Source organism: Leptopilina heterotoma, unplaced genomic scaffold (genome assembly GCF_015476425.1).
Source record: "Leptopilina heterotoma isolate Lh14 unplaced genomic scaffold, ASM1547642v1 Lhet_238, whole genome shotgun sequence".
Taxonomy (NCBI): domain Eukaryota; kingdom Metazoa; phylum Arthropoda; class Insecta; order Hymenoptera; family Figitidae; genus Leptopilina; species Leptopilina heterotoma.
The window spans coordinates 714,123-739,225 of NW_025110954.1; the positions used below are offsets into that span (position 1 = coordinate 714,123).

Genomic DNA, 25,103 nt, shown 5'->3' on the forward strand with positions numbered 1-25,103 from the left:
AAACAATTTAATCGAATGGGATTACTTCTACGAGGCATTAATATGCTCCTCGAGAATCGTAATACACACACACACCCGCCAAGATTGAAATTAGAGCCTAAAACAAGGACAATACGCCCCCCGTATTTTCGTTAAAGGGGTTATATAACACAATTGGCGATATATATACATGTATATCGCAAATATATTCAAGAGAAGAGTCTTCGCGCAGTTTCCGTGCTAACGACCCGCCGCCATTTTCTCTTGAGTTAGAGCGTCTCGACTCCTTTGACAATTTCGATCTAAGACACGCGCTATAGTGGTTCAATTTAGATAATTAATGATATAGGAGAAACTGGGAACTGTGAGAGGGGTTTGGAGATGAGATGCGAGAGGAAAACAGTACTCTCTTAGTGGTACCACCCTTTAACCCACCCCCAACACAACCCCCTTCCCATTCCCCTTTTTCCCTCCCCCACCCCTTTGCACCATTTACTCTCCAAAACTTTCACAAGATACGACAGACGTCAAAGTTCCCCATCGCGAAGATGTCTCAACACGAAATTATTTTAATTATTTATCCAATATATTAAAAATATTATATGAAAATAATTTGACATTTTATTCTATATTTCAATTTATTAAATTTCTATTTATTTAACTGAAAATATAAAATTGTATATTAAATATTAATGAAGCTTTCAATTTATTTATCTTCTCGAATTTTATTGATTAAGGAATTAGCAATTTGGATTTATTTTAATATAATGTCGCTCTTATTGTTATACAAACTTTTTGATAGGATTAAAATTGAAATGATTATGTATAGCACGTAAAAGCGGTTAATATGGATAATTTGATTTTCATGCCTTTTTGCCGAGAGTTTTCGTACCTTGCGGTTAAAAAAAGGAAGTGGGAGGGGGGGGGGGATAGAGGAAATTATGAGGGAAAATTTATTCGTAATATTATATCTTTACGTTGCAGTTTTACATTTCTCAACAGGATGTAACGTCAGAGATATGAATTTTGAAAATTGTATTTTCCATTTCTCGAGAGTGATGAGAATATTGAAATAAATAGGAGTGACAGATATTGAGAGAAGTTTATTTTATGGATATTTATTTACTAAGTTATAAATCACATTTGTACAATTACATTACAGTCCGAGTGCATTTATGTACAAATTTTTTTTTTGTGTTAATTAGTATTTTTTTATTTGAAACAAATAAATTAATAAGTATAATTATAAAGTTATAGTGAAGGAATATAAACGAAAATTTTCGGACAAACAATTTTTAAAAAATTAGTTTACTTCAACGTTAAATCTACTATTTTAATAAAAAATTTCCCAAAAAATTGAAATAAAAATGATTATAACATTCTTCGCAAGCATTCAATTATTTTCAAAAATAAAAAAAATTGCACAGGACTTCATTTATTTCAAACAGAATTTTTCTAATATTTTTCGAAAAAAATCAATTATTCAAATTTATATTTATAAAATTCTTCCTAAGAATTCAATTATATTTATAAAAAATAAAATTCTTGTCAGGAATTCAATTATATTTTTAAAAATTTTAATAATAATCGTTGCAAGAATTCAATTATTTTTAATACAATTTTAAATGAATTCCATGAAAAATACAATTATTTTAAATTATTTTGATATAATTTGTTTATTAGAATGCTATTATTATTTTCAATTTTTTTAATTATATGATTAATGATTTTTAATTATATTTCTTGAAAGTATTTAATTATTTTAAAAAATAATTAAATTCTTTAGAAAAATTCCATTATTTTCAAGGATAATAAAATTATTTGCAGGAATTTAATTATTTTTAGAAATTTTTATAAAATTCTTTGCAAGAATTCAATTATTTAAAAAAAATTAATAAAATTCCCAAGAATTCAATTATTCTTAAATAATAAAATTCTTCTTAGAAATTCAATAATTTTCAGAAATGTTTATAAAATTCTATGCAAGAATTCAATAATTTAAAAAAAATTAATAAACTTCCAAAGAATTCAATTATTTTTAGAAATTTTTATAAAATTCTATGCAAGAATTCAATTATTTAAAAAAAATTAATAAAATTCCCAAGAATTTAATTATTTTTAAATAATAAAATTCTTCTTAGAAATTCAATTATTTTCAGAAATTTTTATAAAATTCTATGCAAGAATTCAATAATTTAAAAAAAATTAATAAACTTCCAAAGAATTCAATTATTTTCAGAAATTTTTATAAAATTCTATACAAGAATTCAATTATTTTTAAAAAATTAATAAACTTACCAAGAATTCAATTATTCTTAAATAATAAAATTCTTCTTAGGAATTCAATTATTTTCAGAAATTTTTATAAAATTCTATGCAATAATTCAATAATTTTAAAAAAATTAATAAACTTCCAAAGAATTCAATTATTTTCAGAAATTTTTATAAAATTCTATGCAAGAATTCAATTATTTAAAAAAAATTAATAAAATTCCCAAGAATTTAATTATTTTTAAATAATAAAATTCTTCTTAGGAATTCAATTATTTTCAGAAATTTTTATAAAATTCTATGCAAGAATTCAATAATTTAAAAAAAATTAATAAACTTCCAAAGAATTAAATTATTTTCAGAAATTTTTATAAAATTATATGCAAGAATTCAATTATTTTTAAAAAATTAATAAACTTACCAAGAATTCAATTATTTTTGAATAATAAAATTATTCGTAAAAATTCAATTACTTTTAAATAATAAAATTCTTGGTAAAAATTTAATTATTTTTATAAATAATATACAATTTTTAAAAAAATTCCATTATTTTCATAATAATATACAATTTTTAAAGAAATTCCTTTATTTTCATAAATAATATACAATTATCATAAAATTTTTTGAAAAAAATCATTTCTTTAAAAAGATTTTTTTCAATATTTTTCTCAAGAATGCAATTTTTTAAACACTTTATTAAAATTCGATGACAAAAATTCAATTATTTTCATAAATATAATAAAACTTATCGCAGGATTTAAATTATTTCCAATATAATTTTAAATTAATTCCGCTAAAAACGCAATTATTCTTAAAAATTTGAATAAAATTTTTCGAAAAAATCCAATTTTTTTTTAAAATGTTGATAATGTTCTTTATGAGAATTCGAATTTAAGAAATATTCAATTATTTAATAAATTATTTATTTCTGTATTTAAATAATTGAATTCTCGTATTAGAACTTTCTAATGATAATTGATTTAGAATGGAATGAAATTAAATGATTAAAGTTTTGAATAATTTTATTTATAAATTTCAAGAAAAAAATGATTGAATTTTGAAAGAATTACTTTTGTAATTTTTTAGAAATAGTTAAATTTCAAAAATGCGTTACATTGAAATAATTTGAAATCTTTTAACTCCTGTAGACAATAGAAATAGGTATTTAAATATTTATTTTAAAAAATTATTCTATTTTTGAATGTAATTAAGAAATTATAAAAAAATGTAGTCAAGTTTAATTTTTCGATAGCTACTTTTTTACTACTTTATTTCTGTCTTTAAGCTACTTTTTGCTACTTTCTTTAAAATTAATTATCGAGTACGAAGCCTGATAACGTAACTGTGCAAGCATTCTGAATTTTGTGCTTAATCAAGAAAATTTGCATTTTATTATTTCGAATATGATCATTTTGAGACCAAAATTGCATTGTTCTGAGAGAGAAGAGACAGAATCAGTGCTAAGTTCGCGGAAGTCCTTTAACAACTTAATTGTACACTTGTCGTCTTTGAGAAATTAAGTTTCAAGTCGACAACGACATGGCCCTGAGCGACAATGCACATTGTTGTCTCTTGTTCATATAACACAATGGGCATAATGTGCATCGGTACTTTAGTCATTCACGTATAAAATGATCAACTCACAAATTCTATTGTAAATTTAATAATTAACAATTTCATTATATAAAACATCTTTTTGTTCCCATCAATAGACCACTAATTAATCAAACAACGAATATTCAAATTAAAAAAATTCTGTTTTATTAACCACCCCAAAAGGAGAATAACAAAATATTCTATTTTCTTTTTTATTTGAAAAATATTCTATTGTTTCATTTCCGGAAGACTATTTCTATTGTTTCTTGAAATCCGGATGCGGAAGTTAATTTTCTAAATAAAATTATTAAATTACGATGAGAGGGTTTTTTTATATTTAATTCGCACGCTTGTTCTATGGTATCAGGTATATATATATATATGTTGTTACGAGTTTTTATAGTGGAAAGAAAAAAGTAAAAATGTCAGCGAAACGAAGGGGGTTAAAAAAGTGAGAAGGAGAGAGAAAGAGGCAGAAGGAGAGAGAAAGAAGCAGAAAGAGAGAGAAAGAGACAGAAAAAGAGAAACGAGGCAGAAAGAAAGAGAGAGAGAGAGAGAAGAAAGGGGAAAGTAAGAAAACGAGTTAAAAGTGTCTGTCCTTGTAAACAGTACGTAATTGTTATCGAAGATCGAGAACGTGTAACTCGATGGTCAGTGACTGGTCATTCTGGATACGATGTGATTCAATTTCTACATTGAAGCAGGTTGTGTGCCGAAACATCGTAGTAGAACCAGATCCTGTGGGAATTTGCGTGTGTCCTACATTCCCGGACACTGGCGAAGGAAAGTGAATCTGTTGCCACCACCTCGGCATGCCCCCTTGTCGTTATTCTCACGTGACCGGTCAACTTGTGTCCGACAATCAAACCAACAGGTTCCGGAAAACGCGTTTCCCTTTCCTTCGACTCCCGTATATCGTTTCTGTCTCTAAACCAATAGTAACCAAATCAACTTTCAGCTCAGTTTCAAGGAAAAAAAAAGAGTTCTTCTTTCGATTCTATTTTAATATCAAAATTCAAATCAGTCTTACAAGCATTGCGATCGTATTCGGTTGTGAATTATAAACGAATAAATACCGACTAGTAGCAAAAATAGTGAATAAATAAAATAATTATTAACTAAAATAGTAAATAGATAAAATATATTTAAATTCATTCTAAAATTACTTTTTACAAAAATTACTAAATTTACTTGATAAACTACTAACTTGATAAAATATTACTAAAAACAAGTATTAACTAATTAAAATTGTTATTTAGCAGAGTATTAACGAAGTAAAATGTTTATTAAAGAAAATAATAAATAATGAAGCATTAACTAAATAAAATTGTTGCTAAATCGAATACTAACTAAATAAACAGATAAATAAATAAAATATTTACAAAATAGAATACTGAGTAAAGAAAATAAAGATAAGATACTAAATCGAATACTTTAACTGAATTAAATATACTTAAAAATAAAATACTAACTAAATCAATTATTAACTAAATATAACAGTCACTAAACAGAATACTTTAACTACATAAAATATTTTTAAAAATAAAAATTTTGATTAAATAAAATAATTATTCATAATAGAAAAATTTGACTAAATAAAATAGTAACTAAATAGAATACTTTAATGGAAAAAGTAGTGACTAAATAGAATAATATATGCGATAAAATAGTGACTAAATGGAATACTTTAACGGAATAAAATAGTAAATGAGTGGAATACTAAATAAAGTACTAATTAAATAAAATACTAATAAAATAATATACTACTTAAAAAATAAAATAATTGAAAAATAGAAAAATTTGACTAAATAAAATAATTACTAAGTAGAATACTTTAATGAAATAAAATAGAGGCTTAGTAGAATACTAACTAAATTACTAATTGTATAAAATACTAACTAAATAAAGTATTAACTAAATAAAATAATTTGATAACAGAAAAATTTTCAAAATAAAGTAATTTCATATCAGAAAATTTTAACTATTTAAAATAGTGACTATGTGGAATACTTTAATGGGATAAAATGGTGACTAAATAGTATACTAAATAAAGTACTAATTGTAGAAAATACTAACTAAATAAAGTACTAATTGAATAATTAACTAAATAAATTAAATTAAATCAACTAAATAAAATATTTTCAATACATAAAATTTTGACTAAATAAATAGTGACTAAACAGAATACTAACTAAAGTACTAACTGTAAAAAATACCAACAAAATAAAGTATTTATTAAATTAAATAATTTTAAAACCGTTAAAATTTAAATAAATAAAATAGTGACTAAATAAAATACTAACTTAGTGAACTATAGACAAGATAGTAAATAAAATACTTAATATAAAATAAATACTTAAAAAATAAAATACTAACTAATTAAATTATTAACTATAAATATAACGATTTATATCATTAAACAGAATATTTCATCTAAAAAAAATAATTTTGAAATGGAAAATTTTGACTAAATAAAATAATTACTAATTGGAATACTTTAACAGAATAAAATAGTGACTGAGTGGAACACTAAATAAAGTACTAATTAAATAAAATACTAACTAAATAAATAAAAGAATACAAAAATTTGACTAAATAAAATAAGTACTAAATAGAATACTTTAATGAAATAAAATAGTGACTTAGTAGAATACTAACTAAAGTACTAATTGTATAAAATACTAACTAAATAAAATAATTTCAAAACAGAAAAGTTAAACTATTTAAAATAGTGACTAAATAGAATACTTTAATGGAATAAAATAATGACTAAGTAGAATACTAACTAAAGTACTAATTGAATAAAATACTTTCCTAAATAAAGTTTTACTCTCTAAATTTTAATTAATAAAAATGTTTACTAATTTGAATTAGTGGCAAACTTTTTGCTTTTGAATTAATAAATTTTACTAAAAAATTGGAAAAAATAACTCTACCTAATATATAGTAATTTCTACTAATTTTTTAGTAAAATTTAATATTTTAAAAGACAAAAGTCAGTCACTAATTAAAATTAGAAAATATTTTTACTAATTTATGTTTAGAGCAGGGACCGACACGGACACGAAAAAAAACGAAAATTCGTGTCGTGCCCGTGCCGTGCCTTAGCACGACACGAAAAACGTTTTGTAATTCGTGCCGTGCCTTGGCACGACACGAATAACGCTTGGTAATTCGTGCCGTGCCTAGGCACGACACAAAGTACGTTTGGTAAATCGTGCCGTGCCAAGGCACGACACAAATAAAATTTTTGAAATGTGTTGTGCCAAGGCACGTTTTAAAGGCACGCATGGAATATTGTGTAGAATCTCAAAAGCAATATTTAAGGCACGACACGATTTAGTAAGTGTAATTTGTGTCGTGCCTTGGCACGGGCACGAATTACCAAGCAAACTTCGTGTCGTGCCTAGGCACGGCACGAATTACCAAGCGAACTTTGTGTCGTGCCTTGGCACGGCACGAATTACAAATCGTACTTCGTGTCGTGCCAAGGCACGGCACGGGCACGACACGAATTTTTCGTGAAAGTCCCTGGTTTAGAGAGTAACTAAGTAAAATAATTTCGGAACAGAAAATTTGGACCAAATAAATAGTGACGAAGCAGAATACTAACTAAGTAAAGTACTAACTAATTTAAGTATTAAAGTAAAAAAATAGTTACTAACTAGAACACATACTAAATAAAGTATTAACTAAATAAAATAATTTAAAAATAGAAAAATTTGACTAAATAAAACAGTGACTTCAATAGAATACTATAATGAAATAAAATAGTGACTTAGTAGAATACTAACTAAAGTAATAATTGTATAAAATACTGACTAAATAAAGTATTAACTAAATAAAATTATCTCAAAATTGAAAATTTTGACTAAATAAAGTAATTTCAAAACTGAAAATTTTGACTAAATAAAATAGTGTCTAAATAGAATACTAACTAACAAAAATACTAATTGGAAATAGTACTAACTAATTAAAGTAGTAACTAAATAAAATTGCTACTAAATAATATTAATAATAATAATAATTTTTATAATTATTATTATTGTTATAACATTTATTATGGTTGTAATATTTATTATTGTTATATTAATAATAATAATAATAATAATAATAATAATAATAATAATAATAATAATAATAATAATAATAATAATAATAATAATAATAATAATAATAATAATAATAATAATAATAATAAAGTAAGTCATAAAAGGAAATGAAGACAGTTATTTACCCTTCCCAGTTATTATATTCTTAATATGACTCATCGTGAAAAGTATATTTACGTGGAAAAGCTCAATTTTGCATTTTGGAGATTTTAATTGTTTTGAGCTTACATCTCGCGGTCGGGCGAGCTAAAGCGGTACAATTGTGAGTGCGCGGTTACGTTTATAAATATGTACGTGCGCCCTGCCCGTTTAAAAAGTGCTTAAGCCACGGCCACACTCGCTGATAACGAGGGTTCGCGTGTAAAAGCGAAAATTTAGCGTAAAAACCTCTACTTTAATGCCAGCCATTGAATTTTAGTGAAAAGTGAAATACGTATAAACCGGAAATCACTCATTCCATTCTATATAATATAAACTTTTGCTTTAAAATATTTGTGATACAATAATACAGTCAAGCAAAAATGATTTAATTTCATTCATTTAATTTATTTTTGATTTAAATATAATAATTTTGATTCAATATATAATAAGTTTTATTTAATAAAAATTAGGTTTAGGTCAATTATAAAATATGGTTAATTGAAACACTTTTTTTTTGGTCGGCTGCTTATTTTTCTGTTGAAAAAAATGTTATTTTAATTAATTGAATTTATTTTTGATTTAAATTAAAAGTGAGGAGATATTTAAATAAAATTTCAATAAATTAACGTTCGAACGGATTACAATTTTGATAAATTCAAGTGGAAAATTAATTAGAATTTGAATGAATTTAAATTTCGTTGGAAACAATTTCGATTTTGTTCGCAGAAGAAATACTTCAAGTAATTTTAATTAAATTTGAATTAAATCGATAACGTTGTTTTATAATTGTAAAATTTGAAAATTATTTTTTTTAATTTTTACCCATCGCGATTTTATATTCGTTGCAGATATTTTGGTATTAAAATATAAAAATTCTTTTTTTATATAGTGTCATTTTATTTTGAATTACGTGAATTATATTAGCGTGTATTTTTTTTATAGAAAAACTCGCGAATCAAATAAATTATCTTAAAGTTAAAATATAATATTCCTTAAATAAGAAACAGTTCTTAAATTCAGTACTTTTTAGAATAACGTTTTTTTTTGGTGTAAGAAAATTTTTTCTTGGGAAAGCATCACACATAATTAATTAATAATAAGAAAAAAGAAATTACCACCTCGCTGATCAAATTCTGTATATAAGATGCATTTCCAAAATGACGTTTCAAACTGCTAGGAACACGTAGTGTAGGATATTCAAATTGGAGAACAATTCATTTCGTGAACTGTGTGATCTCGCGGTTTCTCAGATATATGTAAATTTCCTTAGAGCAGTGCGTTGCACAGCCCCTTGCAGATTGTGGGTGGATGGTGAGGTGAGAGGTGGAAGGGGGGGAGGGAGGGCAATGCTAGGCAATATAAATTCAAATCAGTCCCTGTTTTCTCACACAACAAACTTGGAGAAACTCTAGTGGCTTGATCTCTAGTAGTTACTCTCCCATCACCCATTTCCAAGTATACACTCGGGAGTGAGAGAGAAAAGGGGACAAAGGGGTGGGGGGAGGAGGTCTTCCACCTTTCCAACACCCACACACACCCTTTTCCTGGAATAGCGAGAGCACCTCCCAAGAACTAAGTACCAAGAGACCTACACCAATTACCAACCTTCTAATGAAGATATGCGACGGAACAAACATTCCTACTGTATACTATTTCGTACTATCTGATATTATTTCCTGTATTTTTAATGATTATTTATAGTTTAGAGAAAATAAAAAAATATTAATTGCTTTGGTATACAGACCTCGGACTCATCTACTAAAGCCTACTATTTACTACGTTTTTACGATTTCCTACTAATTTAGATACTTTCTTTATTTGTAACACTAAAAGCTACTTTTTCATGTTTGAGAATTTCCAGTAATTTACTCTTTAAATTTGAATTAGTTTACTAGTTTTTTATAAAAGCTACTTTTTCATGTTTGAGAATTTGTACTAATTTACTCATTAATTTTGAATTAGTATACTAATTCGAATTAGTGACTGAATGTTTGCTTTTAAATTAGTAAATTTTACATAATAAATAGTATTTTCTACTAATTTATTAGTAAAATTTACTAATTCAAAAAAGAAAAAAAAAGTCAGTCACTACTTGGAATTAGTAAACATTTTTACTAATTCAAATTTAGAGAGTTAAATTTATTAACAGTTGAAATAGAAAAAATAATTTTCAAAGATTTTAATAAAGTTATTGGAAAAAATTCTAAAGATTTTAATAAAATTCTATTAAACGATTCAATTATTTTAACAAATTTTTCGTAATTCAATGATTTTTAATATCTACTATTTTAATAAAAAATTTCCCAAAAGAATTGAATAAGTTAAAAAATTTTTTTATAGAATTCTTCGCAAACATTCAATTATTTTCATGAATAAATAAATTTTCACAGGAATTCAATTATTTAAAACAGAATTTTCCTAATATTTTTCGAAAAAAATCAATTATTTAAATAGATTTTTAAAAAATTCTTCCCAAGAATTCAATTATTTTTGTAAATAATAAAATTCTTCTCAGGAATTCAATTAGTTTTGTAAAATTTTAATAATAATCGTTGCAAGAATTCAATTATTTTTATAAATAAGAAAACTCATCGCAGAATTTCAACTATTTTTAATACAATTCTAAATAAATTCTGCTAAAAATAAAAATATTTTTAAAAATTTTAATAAATTTCTTTGAAAGAATTCAATTATTTAAAAAATTTTTTTGCAAGAATTCAATTATTTTCATTAATAATATAAAATTTTCAAAGAAATTCAATTATTTAAAACACAATTTTTAATAAAATTTGTTTCCGAAATTCAATTATTTTTGCAAATAATTAAATTTTTCACATGAATTCAATTATTTGAAAAATGTAATAAAATTCATTCCAAGAATTCAATTATTTCCATAAAAAAAATTCTTTTTAGGAATTAAATTTTTTCATAAATAATTAAACTCTTTTTAGGAATTAAATTATTTTCATAAATAATCGCAGAAATTCAATTATTTTTGCAAATAATTAAATTTTTCACAGGAATTTAATTATTTAAAAAATGTAATAAAATTCATTGCAAGAATTCAATTATTTCCATAAAAAAAATTCTTTTTAGGAATTCAATTTTTGTCATTAATAATTAAACTCTTTTTAGGAATTCAATTTTTTTCATAAATAATCGCAGAATTTTAATAATTTTTAATAAAATTTTAATTAAATTAGTAGATATAATTGAATTATTCCTTTTAATTTTCATAAAATTTTTGAAAAAAAAATTCAAATACTTATAAAAGTTTTAATAAAATCCTTCGCAAAAATTCAATTATTTTTGCAAATAAATAAATTTTTCACATGATTTCAATTATTTCAAAAACTTAAAAACTTTATTAAAGTTCAGTGACAAAAATTCAATTATTTTCATAAATAATGAAACTCATCGCAGGAGAAAATTCAATTATTTAAAAAAATTTGATATAATTTCCTTCTTAGAGTGTAATAATTATTTTCATTTCATTTTTAATTTCATTTTTTGAATGAATTTAATTATTATCAAAAGTTGTTATGCAATTCTTGGTAAAAATTCAATTATTTTTAAAAATGTTGATAAAATTCTTTATAAGAATTCAAATTTAAGAATCATTCGCAATTATTCAATAAATCTATTTTTGTATTTAAATACATAATTGAATTCTCGTATAGAACTTTCTTTTAAAAATTGATTTAGAATTGATCAAAATAAAATGATTAAAGTTTTGAATAATTTTATTTATAAATTTCAAGAAAAAAAAATTATTTTGAAAAAAATGACTTTTGTAATTTTTATAAATAGTTAAATTTCTTTGTTCTTTTTTTTTAAATTTTGAAATGTTCTGTGTAATTTTTGAAATGTTTTGTTATTGATTTGAATTATTGGTAAAATTTTCTAATTTTGCTGTGGTCAGAGTACTTTTTTTATACCAAAGGATGAAGTTTAAAAAAACGAGTAAAGTAATTTTGAAGAGCCCAAAAATAATGAAGCAATTTGCCTTAGAATAAAAGAAAAATTTTGAATTTTAAGAATTTTCGATTTTTGGTGCTAGTGGTAAAAGTAATTATTTTTTTTTTGACCAAAGGGTGAAGTTTAAAAAAACGAGTAAAGTATTATTTAAGAGCCCAAAAATAATGAAGCAATTTGCCTTAAAATAAAAGAAAAATTTTGAATTTTAAGAATTTTCGATTTTTGAAGCTTAGTGTATTTTTAAGAATTCTCATTAGTTCTAATAATTAGGGGAGGAATGTCAGTTTTCATTTGTTGGGAAAAAGGGTTTTTAGAGTACAAGAGAATATAGGAAGGGGGTTAATCTTATTAAGTTGTCTTAATCCTTCTGTTTTAGGATATCCTAAAATCTATATTCCATTTTTCCACTTTCTTCATCTATTCATATTCAATCTAAATGGTATTTTTTATTTACATCAAAATTTTTCATTTATTAAATTTTTCATTTAGAAAAAATCGTGGCTTCAGTGTACACAGTTTTTCTGCAAATATCAAATTGAGACAAAAGAAGAATTAAAAATGTTGCGAAGCAACGTTTTGATTCCTTTTTTTTGTCTCAATTTCTGTATGAGAATGTCAAATTATCAAAGTAAAATATTATATCAAATCCAATGAACATGTTACATTAGAGAATATATAAAAATTAATAATTAATCATAAAGTACGTTCACTGGGGCATATTTTTCATTTTACAGGGTCTTTAATGCCTATTACGATTTCCATAATCTTGCGAGGTACTTTGAACGCTTTCTAGGAGGAATGGGAGTTTCAGAGGTTGAGGATGAAAAGAGGGTCGGGGGGGGGGAGGGTGGGAAGTTTTAGGAGGATGAGACGATGAAAACGAAGGGGTAGAGGCGAGAGAGCACACCCTTATAATATAATAATATACGCTAGAGAAGGTTCGCTTATATGGTATCTAGCGCTTCGTTGGTAGTCCAGAAGTTGTTGGAGATGAAAGTGGGAGTTGGGGGTTCGTGGGATGCAAAATGGCCGCCCACGTTAATGCCCTCTTAATATTTAGGGATCTTGTACGTCTAGCATCCCTGAAGCCGAACGCTATGCTACAGCCCATCCTAAAATCCACTTTACTGCCCCATTAGGGTAAAATATTCCTGCTACGAGGTTCCTAATCTTAAGATGTCGATTTCATTGGAAAAAAAGGATAATGTCCAAAATTTCGATTCACTTAAAGATTTACCCTTAAAGATGTACGTCAAGTAATCATTGCCTGTTTCTATAACTCTACAATATTTCTTCTATTTAACAACATCATAAGAAGTTCTTCTCTAAACTAATTTGCATTTACTCCCTTTAGGCCTTTAAACTTACTATTTTAAATAAAATTAACAATTTTAAATGTATATAGAATTTAAAAATTTTTATTTCAAATTTTTGTTGAAAACACTGAAAAAATTCAATTTTTCAGAAATTAAAAATTAAAATTAGCAATTTTAAAAATAATAGAACATAAAATTTTAATTTTAATTTCTTTTATAAAAATAAATTATGAATTAATTCCAATTATATGGAATCAATATTATATTGTATGGTATATAGTTTTGATATTATTATAATTATAATAATCATATATTCTGAAATAGAGAATTTAGGAAAAAGTCAAGAATTTTTAACAGTACTGAAAAAAATTTAATTTTTAGAATTCATAAGAAAATTCCAACTTTTTGTGTCATTTTTGTTTGACTCTTAAACGATAAAATTTCCACAAATTTTAATACAAAACATTTCATTTTTTCAATATCTGACAAAAATTTCTTTTGAAATAACTTAAATCTTTAACAATTATCATAAAATAAATAAATTAAATAATTAAATAATTGAATAATTAAATAATTAAATAATTAAATAATTAAATAATTAATAATTAATTACATAAATATCTCAAAATTAATTGAATTTTAAAAGAGTCGCGTTTACAATTTTCATAAATAAATGAACTTCAAACGTTTATAATTTAAAATTTTATAAAATTTCAATTTTAAATGAATTTAATTAGAAATTTTAAAGAACTAAAATTTTCGGAAAATTTTAATAATTCAAAATCTTCTAAAATTCGTTAAGTTTGTCAATATATAGGTATTTAATTAATTCTTTAAAATAATGGATTCATAGAAGAATTTTAATTAAAAACATTAAAAAAGAATTGAATTTTGAAAAAGTTACAAATGATTGGAGAAATTCAATTATTTTCAAAAGTAATAAAATTCTTATAACAAAATTCAATTATGTTCAAAATTTACAAAAAAATCTCGACAAAATCCCAATTATTATCTTTATAAATAAAAAAATTCTTCAAAATTCAATTATTCTCAAAAATTTTAATAAAATTCTTGTCAAAATTTCAATTATTTAAAAAAATTTTTTTCATTTCAATGATTTTAAATATCTATTTTAATAAAATTATCTAAAATAATTTAATTATTTAAAAATAATTTTAATAAAATTGTACGCAAACATTTAATTATTTTCAGAAATAATAAAACTCATCGCAGAATTTCAATTACTTTTAATACAATTTTAATCAAATTTCTTAAAAAATGTAAATATTCTATAAATTTTTATTAAAATTCGTCAAAAGAATTCAATTATTTAAAAATTTCTTAATAAAATTCTTTCTAAGATTTAAATTTAAAAAAACATTTAATTATTCAATAAATAATTTACTTTTGTATTTAAATAATTGAATTCTGTAAAATAAAAATAAAGTGATAACGTTTTTAAACAAAATTATTATGCGTAAAAATATTTTCTCAACTTTCCAAGCAATTAATTTTTAACAGAGATAATAATGAATGTGAATGTGTCATTATTTGTTGAGTTTGTATAAAAAGTCGTTAATTTTCGAATTTTTATCTGCATTTATACGAACTGTTCACAAAAAACTGTTTCATCTCATATTTGTGCTTATCAATTCAGTCTTACTGGTAAATATTAAATTATAAATAAGTTGTAAACATATTAATATTAATAAACACTAATGTATTATTATCATTTTAATATGCATTGATATTTTATTTAAGAAAAAATCCTAAAAATTTGCCGTATTTGTAAATTTATTAACATTTATTCGATTTTTACAGAAACATTAGACAAAAATGTTGAATAAATCGATGCGCTTAATGTTAATCCTAATGGCAACAATCGTGTTCGTTTCACGTTCAATTGTAGCAAATTCATGTCTATCTAATGGACACACATGTAAAGTTGACGGTAGTTTGGGAAACTGCTGTTCTGGCTTTTGTTATCAACAAAGACGTTGGAATACCGGATACTGCAAAAATCCTTTAATATCATTCGATAATTTATGATCTTCCTCTAAATTTTCTTATCTTTACTATACAACTAACTAACTAATATCTAATAGTGAAAATAATATTGCAAACGATAATGATAATATTACTAAACAACTAAAAAAAACAAAAAAACAAATAATAATAATAATAATAGTGATAATAGTGTTAATATTGCTAATGATAATCAGAATAGTACTAAATAACTAATATCTAATTGTGATGATATTCTTAATTATAATGTAAATTATAAAGTTAATAATAATATTAATAATAATGTTAATAATAATGTTAATATTAATGTTAATAATAATGTTAATGAAAATGTTAATACTAATGATAATGTCAATGCTAATGGTAATGATAATGTTCATGATAATATTACCACAATGACAGTAAGAATCATAATCTATTACGCAATAATTTTATTGTAAATTATTTTCTTATAAAAATTTAATGCTCTAATTTTCACATCTATGCGAAACATATTATTGTACATTATAAAAGTATTTTTCATCATACTTATACTGATTAAAATATTTAGTGCAAAAAAAAGTCTTCTGTTTTTTCAAGTGTGCACGTGCGCCTTATCTGGTTTCGTTACATACATTGTTCCTTGACGTTATTTAAAATTTGCATTTGTCGCAATAAAGTTAGAGGAAAAAGTACAATATCTTAAACAATTAAATAAACATTTGACTCCAAGTTTTATTAACAATTCAGTTTCGTATATAATTTTTAGAATTGAGAGACTAAATTTTAGGTGAAAGAAAATCGAGAACTGACTAATAATTTTTGTTATAGTTGAACAATAATTGGATCATAAAGTAATATAATTGTAATAATAATAATAATAATAATAATAATAATAATAATAATAATAATAATAATAATAATAATAATAATAATAATAATAATAATAATAATAATAATAATAATAATAATAATAATAATAATAAAAATAGTGATAAAAATAATAATAGTAATAATAGTAGTAAACTTTTTTTTTAGAGAACAGCTTAAAATATGGTGAATTTGAAACTAATTGGACTATTGGTGATGATTATAAAAATCGCTATTTTGGTGAAATTATCGAATGCACAATGTATTGTGAATGGTGGTATATGCAAACCCGGAATGGGTCGTGTTTATTGTTGCGGAATTTGTCAACTACGACCACAATTTGACTATGGAATATGTATTAATGGATGATATTTGTGTTAACCATACGTTCCTTTCATCCATATAAAGGTTATAAAATAAATTCTTTTCAAATCTAATAAATATTTTTTCTTTTATCATCAATGAAATCCTCTTTTCAATCTCAAAACAACAGATTTTGAAAATTTCTGATCTTTTCCTAGTTTATAATGTTTATAGCAACAAATGCTACAGTTGTAATGAAAATATTTCTATTGGATTCTATTTTTATTTTACTAACAAAATCAATTATTTCTAAAACAATCTGTAAAATCAGGAAACAGATTTTGAACAGTTTATGAGACAACATTGTTAAATTTTCCAACTCCCAATATAGTAAGGGTTAAAAATTTCTAATTTTTGTTTTGTTTGTAGAAGGAAATAGTAGTCGACAAGGAACTACTTTTTGTCGATTTTATTTCTCTTTTGTTTTCCAAAAGAATTTACAAAAGCAAGAAAGGGATTTTTAACGGATGATGATGTGGTACCAACATTGGTATTTTTCTAACTTGTTTATAATGAAGGTAGATTAATTTTTCTTTTATTAATTCTAGAAACAGAATTTTCTTTTTTTTCTCAAGAACCTCTTTCTCTTCTTTCAAAATTTGCGCAAATGATTACTTTCATGATAAGTTTTTTGTCTCAATTTGATATCCTTGGAAAACTACTTGGATGTACAAGATTTTAATACAATAAAGGAAATAATTATTTTACCAAATGACAACATCTCATATAAAAATTAATGAAGTGATCAACAGAAGCAAAATTTTGAAATAGTTTAGGAATTTTGAAAATTTATTTTCCACTGGAAATTAAAAGATATTTTATTGTCCAACACAGACGTGAAAACAAATCTATTACTGTGAGCGGGTAATAGTCTAAAGCTTTGCCTATATAAGCACAGCCCCAAAGAGAGAAGTATGCAGACCAGACGTGGATTCTGGCAGAATAGAATCCACTCACACGAGGAGAACTATTCGTGGCATCTGAAAAGTCGAGATTCGAATAGTCTAATGGTACCGAACGGTACCTTCTTCGATGTTAGAAACCACGTAGGTATTAAGGGAGTTCTCCAAAGTCTGCTGACGATGTCGAGGTGTGGGTGGAATAAGAGGGTGGTTTGAGAAAGAGAAATAGAGAGAGAGAAGGAAAACACAAGCTAAGGCTCTATATAGAGTATAGTGGTAGGGGTGTGTGAGAACCGAGAACGAAACCCCGCGAGTCGAGGGTGGAAGTAGAGAAGCAGAGAGTCTAAGGTAGATTATATTATTTCTCCGCCTCTGCGGAACCCGACCGTGTGGCCCGCCATTTTGTGAATGTTAAATCATTTATTGATCCAAGAAGGTGCCTCCTTCCACTTTTGGGTGAAAACCATCCGACGACCTCCAACGAACCTTTCTCCACCCTCTCCTACTTGCCTAGGGTATACCCGAGCGACGTCTGAAAGGGGGTTAAACATGGCTCGATCCTTATTCCGCGAGGCGAATTTATATACCGCATATATATATACACACACACATTGAAAACTTATACCACGAAATGGTACCTTTATGTATTTACACATATATATATATATAAGTATATAACATTCAGAGAAGGTAGAATTTCAGACAGAACGAAGAACGAATTTATTGCCTCGCGGGGGTTACCCAACCGAGGGACTCCCATCATTTCCACCCTTCGAAAACCTTCCCTGGTTACAAGGAGCATAACACACAGTCAAGATATTCCAGAGGAGCCGAATTAAGATTTTATTTTTTGATGTCAATTTTCACTTTATTACCCAAAGAATTATGCAAAACAATACGAAATTTTTAATTATCTATTTATCTCACTTCGTACTGATCGTTTTCAGAAAAAATGTCAAAAAAGTAAATTTAACATCTTTGTCTTTTTACATATATCACGTTATACTGGAATTTCGATAGACTCCGAACGATAATTTCGGTTTTTATCAAAAGACTAACAACAATTCGCGCTGCTTACTTCTTGCCTACTTTTTAAAATAAAATTAGCAAATTCTTGATAATAACAAAATTTAAAAATTTTTAATTCAAATTGTTGAAAACTGAAAATTAAATTTTAGAGAAGGTAGAAATAACTGCAGAAATTCAATTATTTTCAAAAGTAATAAAATTCTTCTAAAAAAATTCAATTATGTTGAAAATTTGTAAAAAATTCTGGTCAAAGTCTTAATTATATTTATAAATAATAAAATTCTTTCCCAAAGTTCAATTTTATTTTTGAAAAATGTCAATAAAATTTTTGTCCTAATTTCAATTATTTTCAAAAATTTTTCTCCTTTTATAATGATATTCAATGTCTACTATTTTGATAAAATTTCTCAAAAAGAATTCAATTTTAAAAAAATTTTAATAAAATTGTACACAGACAATTGAATTATTTTCATAAATAATAAAAAGAATGCAATTATTTTCGTAAAAAATAATTAAAAATTCTAGAAAATAATAATTGAATTGAAATGATGAAAATAATTTTGAAGAAGTTGGAGTAACAATTTTCCTATAATATAAAATAATGATTTTATCACTCGGACATCTTTAATTATTAATTATTATAAAACATGAAGATATCGATTGCTCCGAGTCGAAGACTCGGAGTAATCGATTTCTTCATGTTTTATAATAATTAATAATTTTTTCATCATTTCAATTCAATTATTATTTTATAGAAATTTCCATTATTTTTTATGAAAATAATTGAATAACTTAAATAAGATTTTTATTATTTATTAAAGTAATTTAATTATTGCGAAGATAGTTATGAAAAATTTGTAAATAATTCAATTCCTGTGGAATTTTCAATTATTCTTTAGGAAAATAATTGAATTCTTTAAAAAAATGTTATTATTTATTAAAATAATTGAATTATTGCGATGAAATTTATTCAAAATTTGTAAATAATTTAATTCATGTGAAATTTTTTTTATTTATGAAAATAATTAAATAATAAAAACTTTATTTAAGTTATTCAATTATTTTCTATGAAAATAATTGAAATTTCTGTAAAATAATAATTGAATTTTTAATTATTTTTTATAAAAATAATTGGATAACTTGAATAAAATTTTTATTATTTATGAAAATAATTTAATTATTGCGAAGAAAATTATAAAAAATTTGTAAATAATTATATTCCTGTAGAATTTTCAATTATTCTTTAGGAAAATAATTGAATTCCTTAAAAAAATGTTATTATTTATTAAAATAATTGAATTATTGCGATGAAATTTATTCAAAATTTGTAAATAATTTAATTTCTGTGAAATTTTTTTTATTTATGAAAATAATTAAAGAATAAAAATTTTATTTAAGTTATTCAATTATTTTCTATGAAAATAATTGAAAATTCTGTAAAATAATAATTGAATTTTTAATTATTTTTTATAAAAATAATTGAATAACTTAAATAAAGTTTTTATTATTTATTAAAATAATTTAATTATTGCGAAGAAAATTATAAAAAATTTGTAAATAATTAAATTATTTTTTATGCAAAAAATTAAATTACTAAAAAAAATTTTTATTATTTCTTAAAATAATTGACCTATTGCGAAGAAAGTTATAAAAAAATTGGTAAATAATTGAATTCCTGTAGAATTTTCAATTATTCTTTAGGAAAATAATTGAATTCCTTAAAAAAATGTTATTATTTATTAAAATAATTTAATTATTGCGAAGAAATTTGTACACAATTTGTAAATAATTTAATTTCTGTGAAATTTTTTTTATTTATGAAAATAATTAAATGTTTTCGTACTATTATATTAAAATTTTTTTTTTAAATAATTAAATTCTTTTTGGATAATTTTATTAAAATAGTAGATATTGAAAATAATTGAAATTAGGACAAGAATTTTATTGACATTTTTAAAAAATAAAATAAAAAATTTATATAAAAAAGAAGTTATTGATGTTTTCGAATAATTTCAAAGAAATTCTTAAATAAATGTAAAGGAAGATTTTTTCGAGTAAAATTTTTTTTTTATTATTATCTGAAAATTTAAAAAGTTTTAATATTATTTTCAATTAAAATTTATAATTGACAAATAGAATTTATAAACATTTTGTTTGTATATTTTTAAAAATAATGTAAATTATTTCGTTATGAAAATTGAGAATTTTCTACAAAAATATTTATTTAATTCCAAATTTTTTTTCCAATATTTTATATCAACACTGTAATTTGGGAATTTTTTCTGATGTTCCAAAAATTAGTAAGGAAAAGTATTTTTTTTAAATTTGTTCAACATTTTTTATACATTAAGTAGAAAAAAAAATTTTTTTTATATAGAAATTTTATAAATTTTAAAAAATTCATTATGCTTTCAAAGGAAGAATAAACATATATTCAAGCGAAAAATCCCTGAGACATTAAAGAGAAAATTTTTCTAAACTTTTGTAAGGAAATTTTCCTAAAATGAATTTAGAAAAAAATGTTTTAATCTCAAAGTCTGAATTAATTTTTCTTGACTAATAAAATAATAATTTTCAGAATAATTAATTATTAAATTAATTTTTAAAATGATTAATTATTAAATTAATTTTCAAAATGATTAATCATTTAATGAATTATTAAAAAAATATTGAATAATTATTGAATGATACGAAATGATAAATTACTACAATGATTCATCATTACGCTGAAGTTAATCTTCAAAAAGTTTCTGACAGTATTAGAGCATTTTCTATTAAACATTCAATAATCCGACAAATCTCTGAAATCCAACAAGTCTTGGTCGCATATGTGTCGGATTAAAGAGATTAAATATTCGCATTTCGCATAGTCGAATAAATTGTCGAATAAGGAATCCAAAAAAAAGAAAAATAAAGAAAGTCTGTGTGGAAGGAAAATAATTTTAATTCTCGAAGAAGAGTTTTTATTATACAAACGTTAAATTCACTTTGATAGATCGCAATAAGTTTTTGGTGACAGCGCTGGGATAATAATAATCTCATACGTATAAAATTGAAAAATTATAAATAAAAAATTCTTTAAATTTGAATTATTTAAAAATGTCTACTAATTTGAATTAACAACTGACTATTTGTTTTTATATTAGTAAATTTTGCTAATAAATAGTAATTTCAACTAAAAAGTAAAATATAGTTTAGTAAAATTTACTAATTCAAGAGCAAAAATTAAATAAAAGAAAGTCAAGTAAATAATTAAAAAATATATTTATTAGATTAGAAAAAATTTAGGTCACTTTTGAAGAAATATAGAAAGTATAAATCGCAGGAAAATGATGATATTTGAGAAAAAAGAAAAAGAAGAACTGAAAGAATGAAAAGTAGGGCGCGCACGCTCGTAACTTGGGTAAAAAAAAGTATTTTTCCGCGCAGAATCGTAAAAATTCCTTGGTAGACAACTGAGAGGGTGTAGAGGTAAAGGGGAAAGAATAGAACAGGGTTGAAAAATAAGGGCGAGGTCAGTACGCCGCGAGAAGTGCGTAAAAATTCACGCTAATTCCGCGAACCGCCTCCCAAATTTTTGCATATACGTATAATTGTATTTAATAATTAGGTCAAATTTTACATAGTATGTAACTATTAACAATTCAAACGTTAATTCAATTGATCTTTATTTCAAATTTGTTTATATAATATTTTTATTTACTACTGATTTTCTGTATTTTTTTTGTAATTTTTTTTTTATTTTTCATTATTTTCCTTCTCTTGAAAAAACACAAAAAAAATATTTTAGCTGAAATAGCTACAAATTGCACTATTTTAGCGAAATTTTTAATTTTTTCAATTAATACTTTCGATATTTTAGTGAAACTTGTCGATGTTTCAGTTTAAGTTTTTTCCGTGAATAAAAAATCTTTTTTTATATATTCAATAGTAAATTGTAATAATTAGAAAATTAAATTCATTAATGAATGATATTAATTGGTAATTTATACTCAATAATAAATTATTTTAATATTTTTCAAAAAACAAAAAAAAACAAAAATCACAAAAAATAAAAAATTATGTTAATTAGTAACTTATTTTCTTTATTAAATTATATTAATAGTAATTTGTATTCTTTATTAATTTATATTAATAGTAACTTATATTCTTTATTAAATTATACTAGAATAGTAACTTATATTCTTTAATAACTTGTATTAATTAGTAAATTATATTCATTTATTAATTATAATTACTAGATTCTATTAAATAATAATTGATAAATTATATAAATTATTAGGTTTCATTAATCAATAATGTCAATAAATTATACTTATTAGCAAATTCTGTTAATTAAAAAATCATTCTTGAAATAATTATTTCCTACCGTCGAATATTAAGATTGTGTTTCATTTATTCGACCCCAGAGGGATTCGAACCCTGACCTATCTTAACTCTATAACAAGTACTTTAACCACCGAGACCATTAGGTAATTAAATCTTTTTTTATTTCTGTTCAATTTTTTAAAAATTTTTTTTTCAAAATTCGAATTTAAATAACTAACGTGACTAAAATAACAACTGAAATTGTAACTGTAAATTGTAAAAAACATAAAAAATGGATTAAATAATTAATAATTGTGGATAAACAATAAAATGGATTTTATAAAAGGTGAGAAAAAGGTTTGTGTTCTGCAATAAATTTTTTTATTCATCAAAACACAATTTTGGTTTAATGTAGATTATAAACATGGTTTAAAAATTGAAACTAGGAAAATTAATGGAATTCAAATAAAATTTTCTATAGTAAAATAAATTAAATTTCTCTTTATAGTAAATTAAATTGAATTCAACAATTTGTTTGACTTAAAAAGGAATTAAATAGAAATTATCAAATTTTACTGCATTCCAAATTCGGATATTTCTCCAAAAAAACTAATATAAAAAATTCGTTTTTCTTTTTTGCAAGTAAAAATTAAAGTTTGTTTACATTTATCTACTTTTTATAAAAAGAAAACTATTTTTCAGTAAAAAACTATTCTTTTTCAAATACTATTTTTTTAAAAATAATAATTTATTTTCCCTCCAAAACAAAAAACTGGGTGAAATATTTGAAGTTGTGTATGTGTAAAATTTTTGTTTCTAAATCATGTATATTAAAATATATGTATATATATACTATAAAGGAAGAATTTTGAAAAGCGTTCGTTAATTTGAGAACTATTTCCAGTGGAATTTGAGACTTTCAGTGGTCAGAGCAAGCGGGACACGAAATCTGGGCGGCTGTTGAAATTTCTGGGATGAACGTGTATTCCCACTCCCCGCTCACAATACCCCTCTCTCCACCACCACCACCCACACCAAAATTCACATTCCTTTCTGGTGAATAACAAATAATGTGTCGACCACACTGATTCCGGTTAATTCGCAATATGCACTTCAACGCGAGAAATTCATCGATCATAAACCCATCATGATTTACTCATTTCATATCATCCTAATTATTATCCCTTTTCGATTAGTAATATATAACGCCGGCAATAAATTTTCCTCTCAAATACCAAAATCATTTAATTATACTTGAATTTTTTATTTTATATACTATTTATGTATTTTAGCTCGTATAATATATCTCATTTTGAATTATTACAAATTATGTATATATATATATATAGATATATATCTGTTTTGTACAATAAAATATTGGAAATTTTCATTGCAATGTATAAAATGTGTATTGTGTATAATATTAAATGTTGGGGTAAATTGGAGTTTGGGGGTTAAAAATATTTTTTTGAAAATAAAAAATAAAAAGGTGAAAATCAGAAACGAAATTTGTAATTCGATTTATTATTGCTAAATATTTTGTAATCTTTAATAAAGTATTGTAATTTTTAAATCCACTTTAAAATAGAGAGAAAAAAAGAGAAATTGATAAAATTGGGGTAAAATGGAAATCGAAGGGTTAAGAATATTTTTAATCCGAGAGAAAATACAGAAATGAGGATTACAATTACTATAGTGTATTGTTCACGTTTTGAATTGTTACAAAATGATACATAACTTACAATGTGAAATCATTTTAAAATTTTTACTCTACTGTAAAATGTATTTAATAGCGAAAATTGGGGTAAAATGGCATTTGGAGCTTAAAAATACTTTTCTTGGAAATAAAATACAAAAAATTATCTCGTTTTGAATTTCGAAAATTATATAACTTACTATGTAAAGTATTCAAATTTCGACTCCAGTGTAAAATGTATCCAGTAGCAAAAATTGGGGTAAAATGGCGTTTGAAGCTTAAAAATACTTCTTTTTTCGAAATAAAATACAAAAAAAAGAAAATCTCGTTTTGAATTACAAAATTATAAAAACGTTATTGAAATTTCGACTCCAGTGTAAAATGCCTGAAAAGAATCGAAAATTGGGGTAAAATTGATTTTTGGGTTTAATAATTTCTTGTTCTGGGGTAAAATGGCGTTTGGAGCTTAAAAATACTTTATTTCGAAATAAAAGACAATAAAGAAAATCTCGTTTTTAATTTACAAAATTTGACTTAA

The 25,103-nt window shown here is 23.5% G+C and overlaps 1 protein-coding gene across 2 annotated transcripts; it reads left to right on the forward strand.

Moving 5' to 3' along the window:
• Window positions 1-16,074: 16,074 nt before the first annotated feature.
• Window positions 16,075-16,704, forward strand: LOC122502798 (antimicrobial peptide 1-like). Of its 2 annotated transcripts, none has more exons than XM_043613039.1 (2): window positions 16,075-16,262; window positions 16,436-16,704. In XM_043613039.1, exon 2 carries the CDS (start codon window positions 16,451-16,453, stop codon window positions 16,634-16,636), a length of 186 nt encoding a protein of 61 aa, XP_043468974.1. In that variant the 5' UTR covers window positions 16,075-16,262; window positions 16,436-16,450; the 3' UTR covers window positions 16,637-16,704. The 2 variants fall into 2 exon arrangements, with proteins under 2 accessions (XP_043468974.1, XP_043468973.1); XM_043613038.1 differs by having other exon boundaries at window positions 16,075-16,251.
• Window positions 16,705-25,103: the final 8,399 nt, after the last annotated feature.

What these genes read in the sequence shown, in the direction of transcription:
- LOC122502798 (XM_043613039.1), top strand. Translation starts at nt 16,451, where the DNA reads ATGGTGAATTTGAAACTAATTGGACTATTGGTGATGATTATAAAAATC.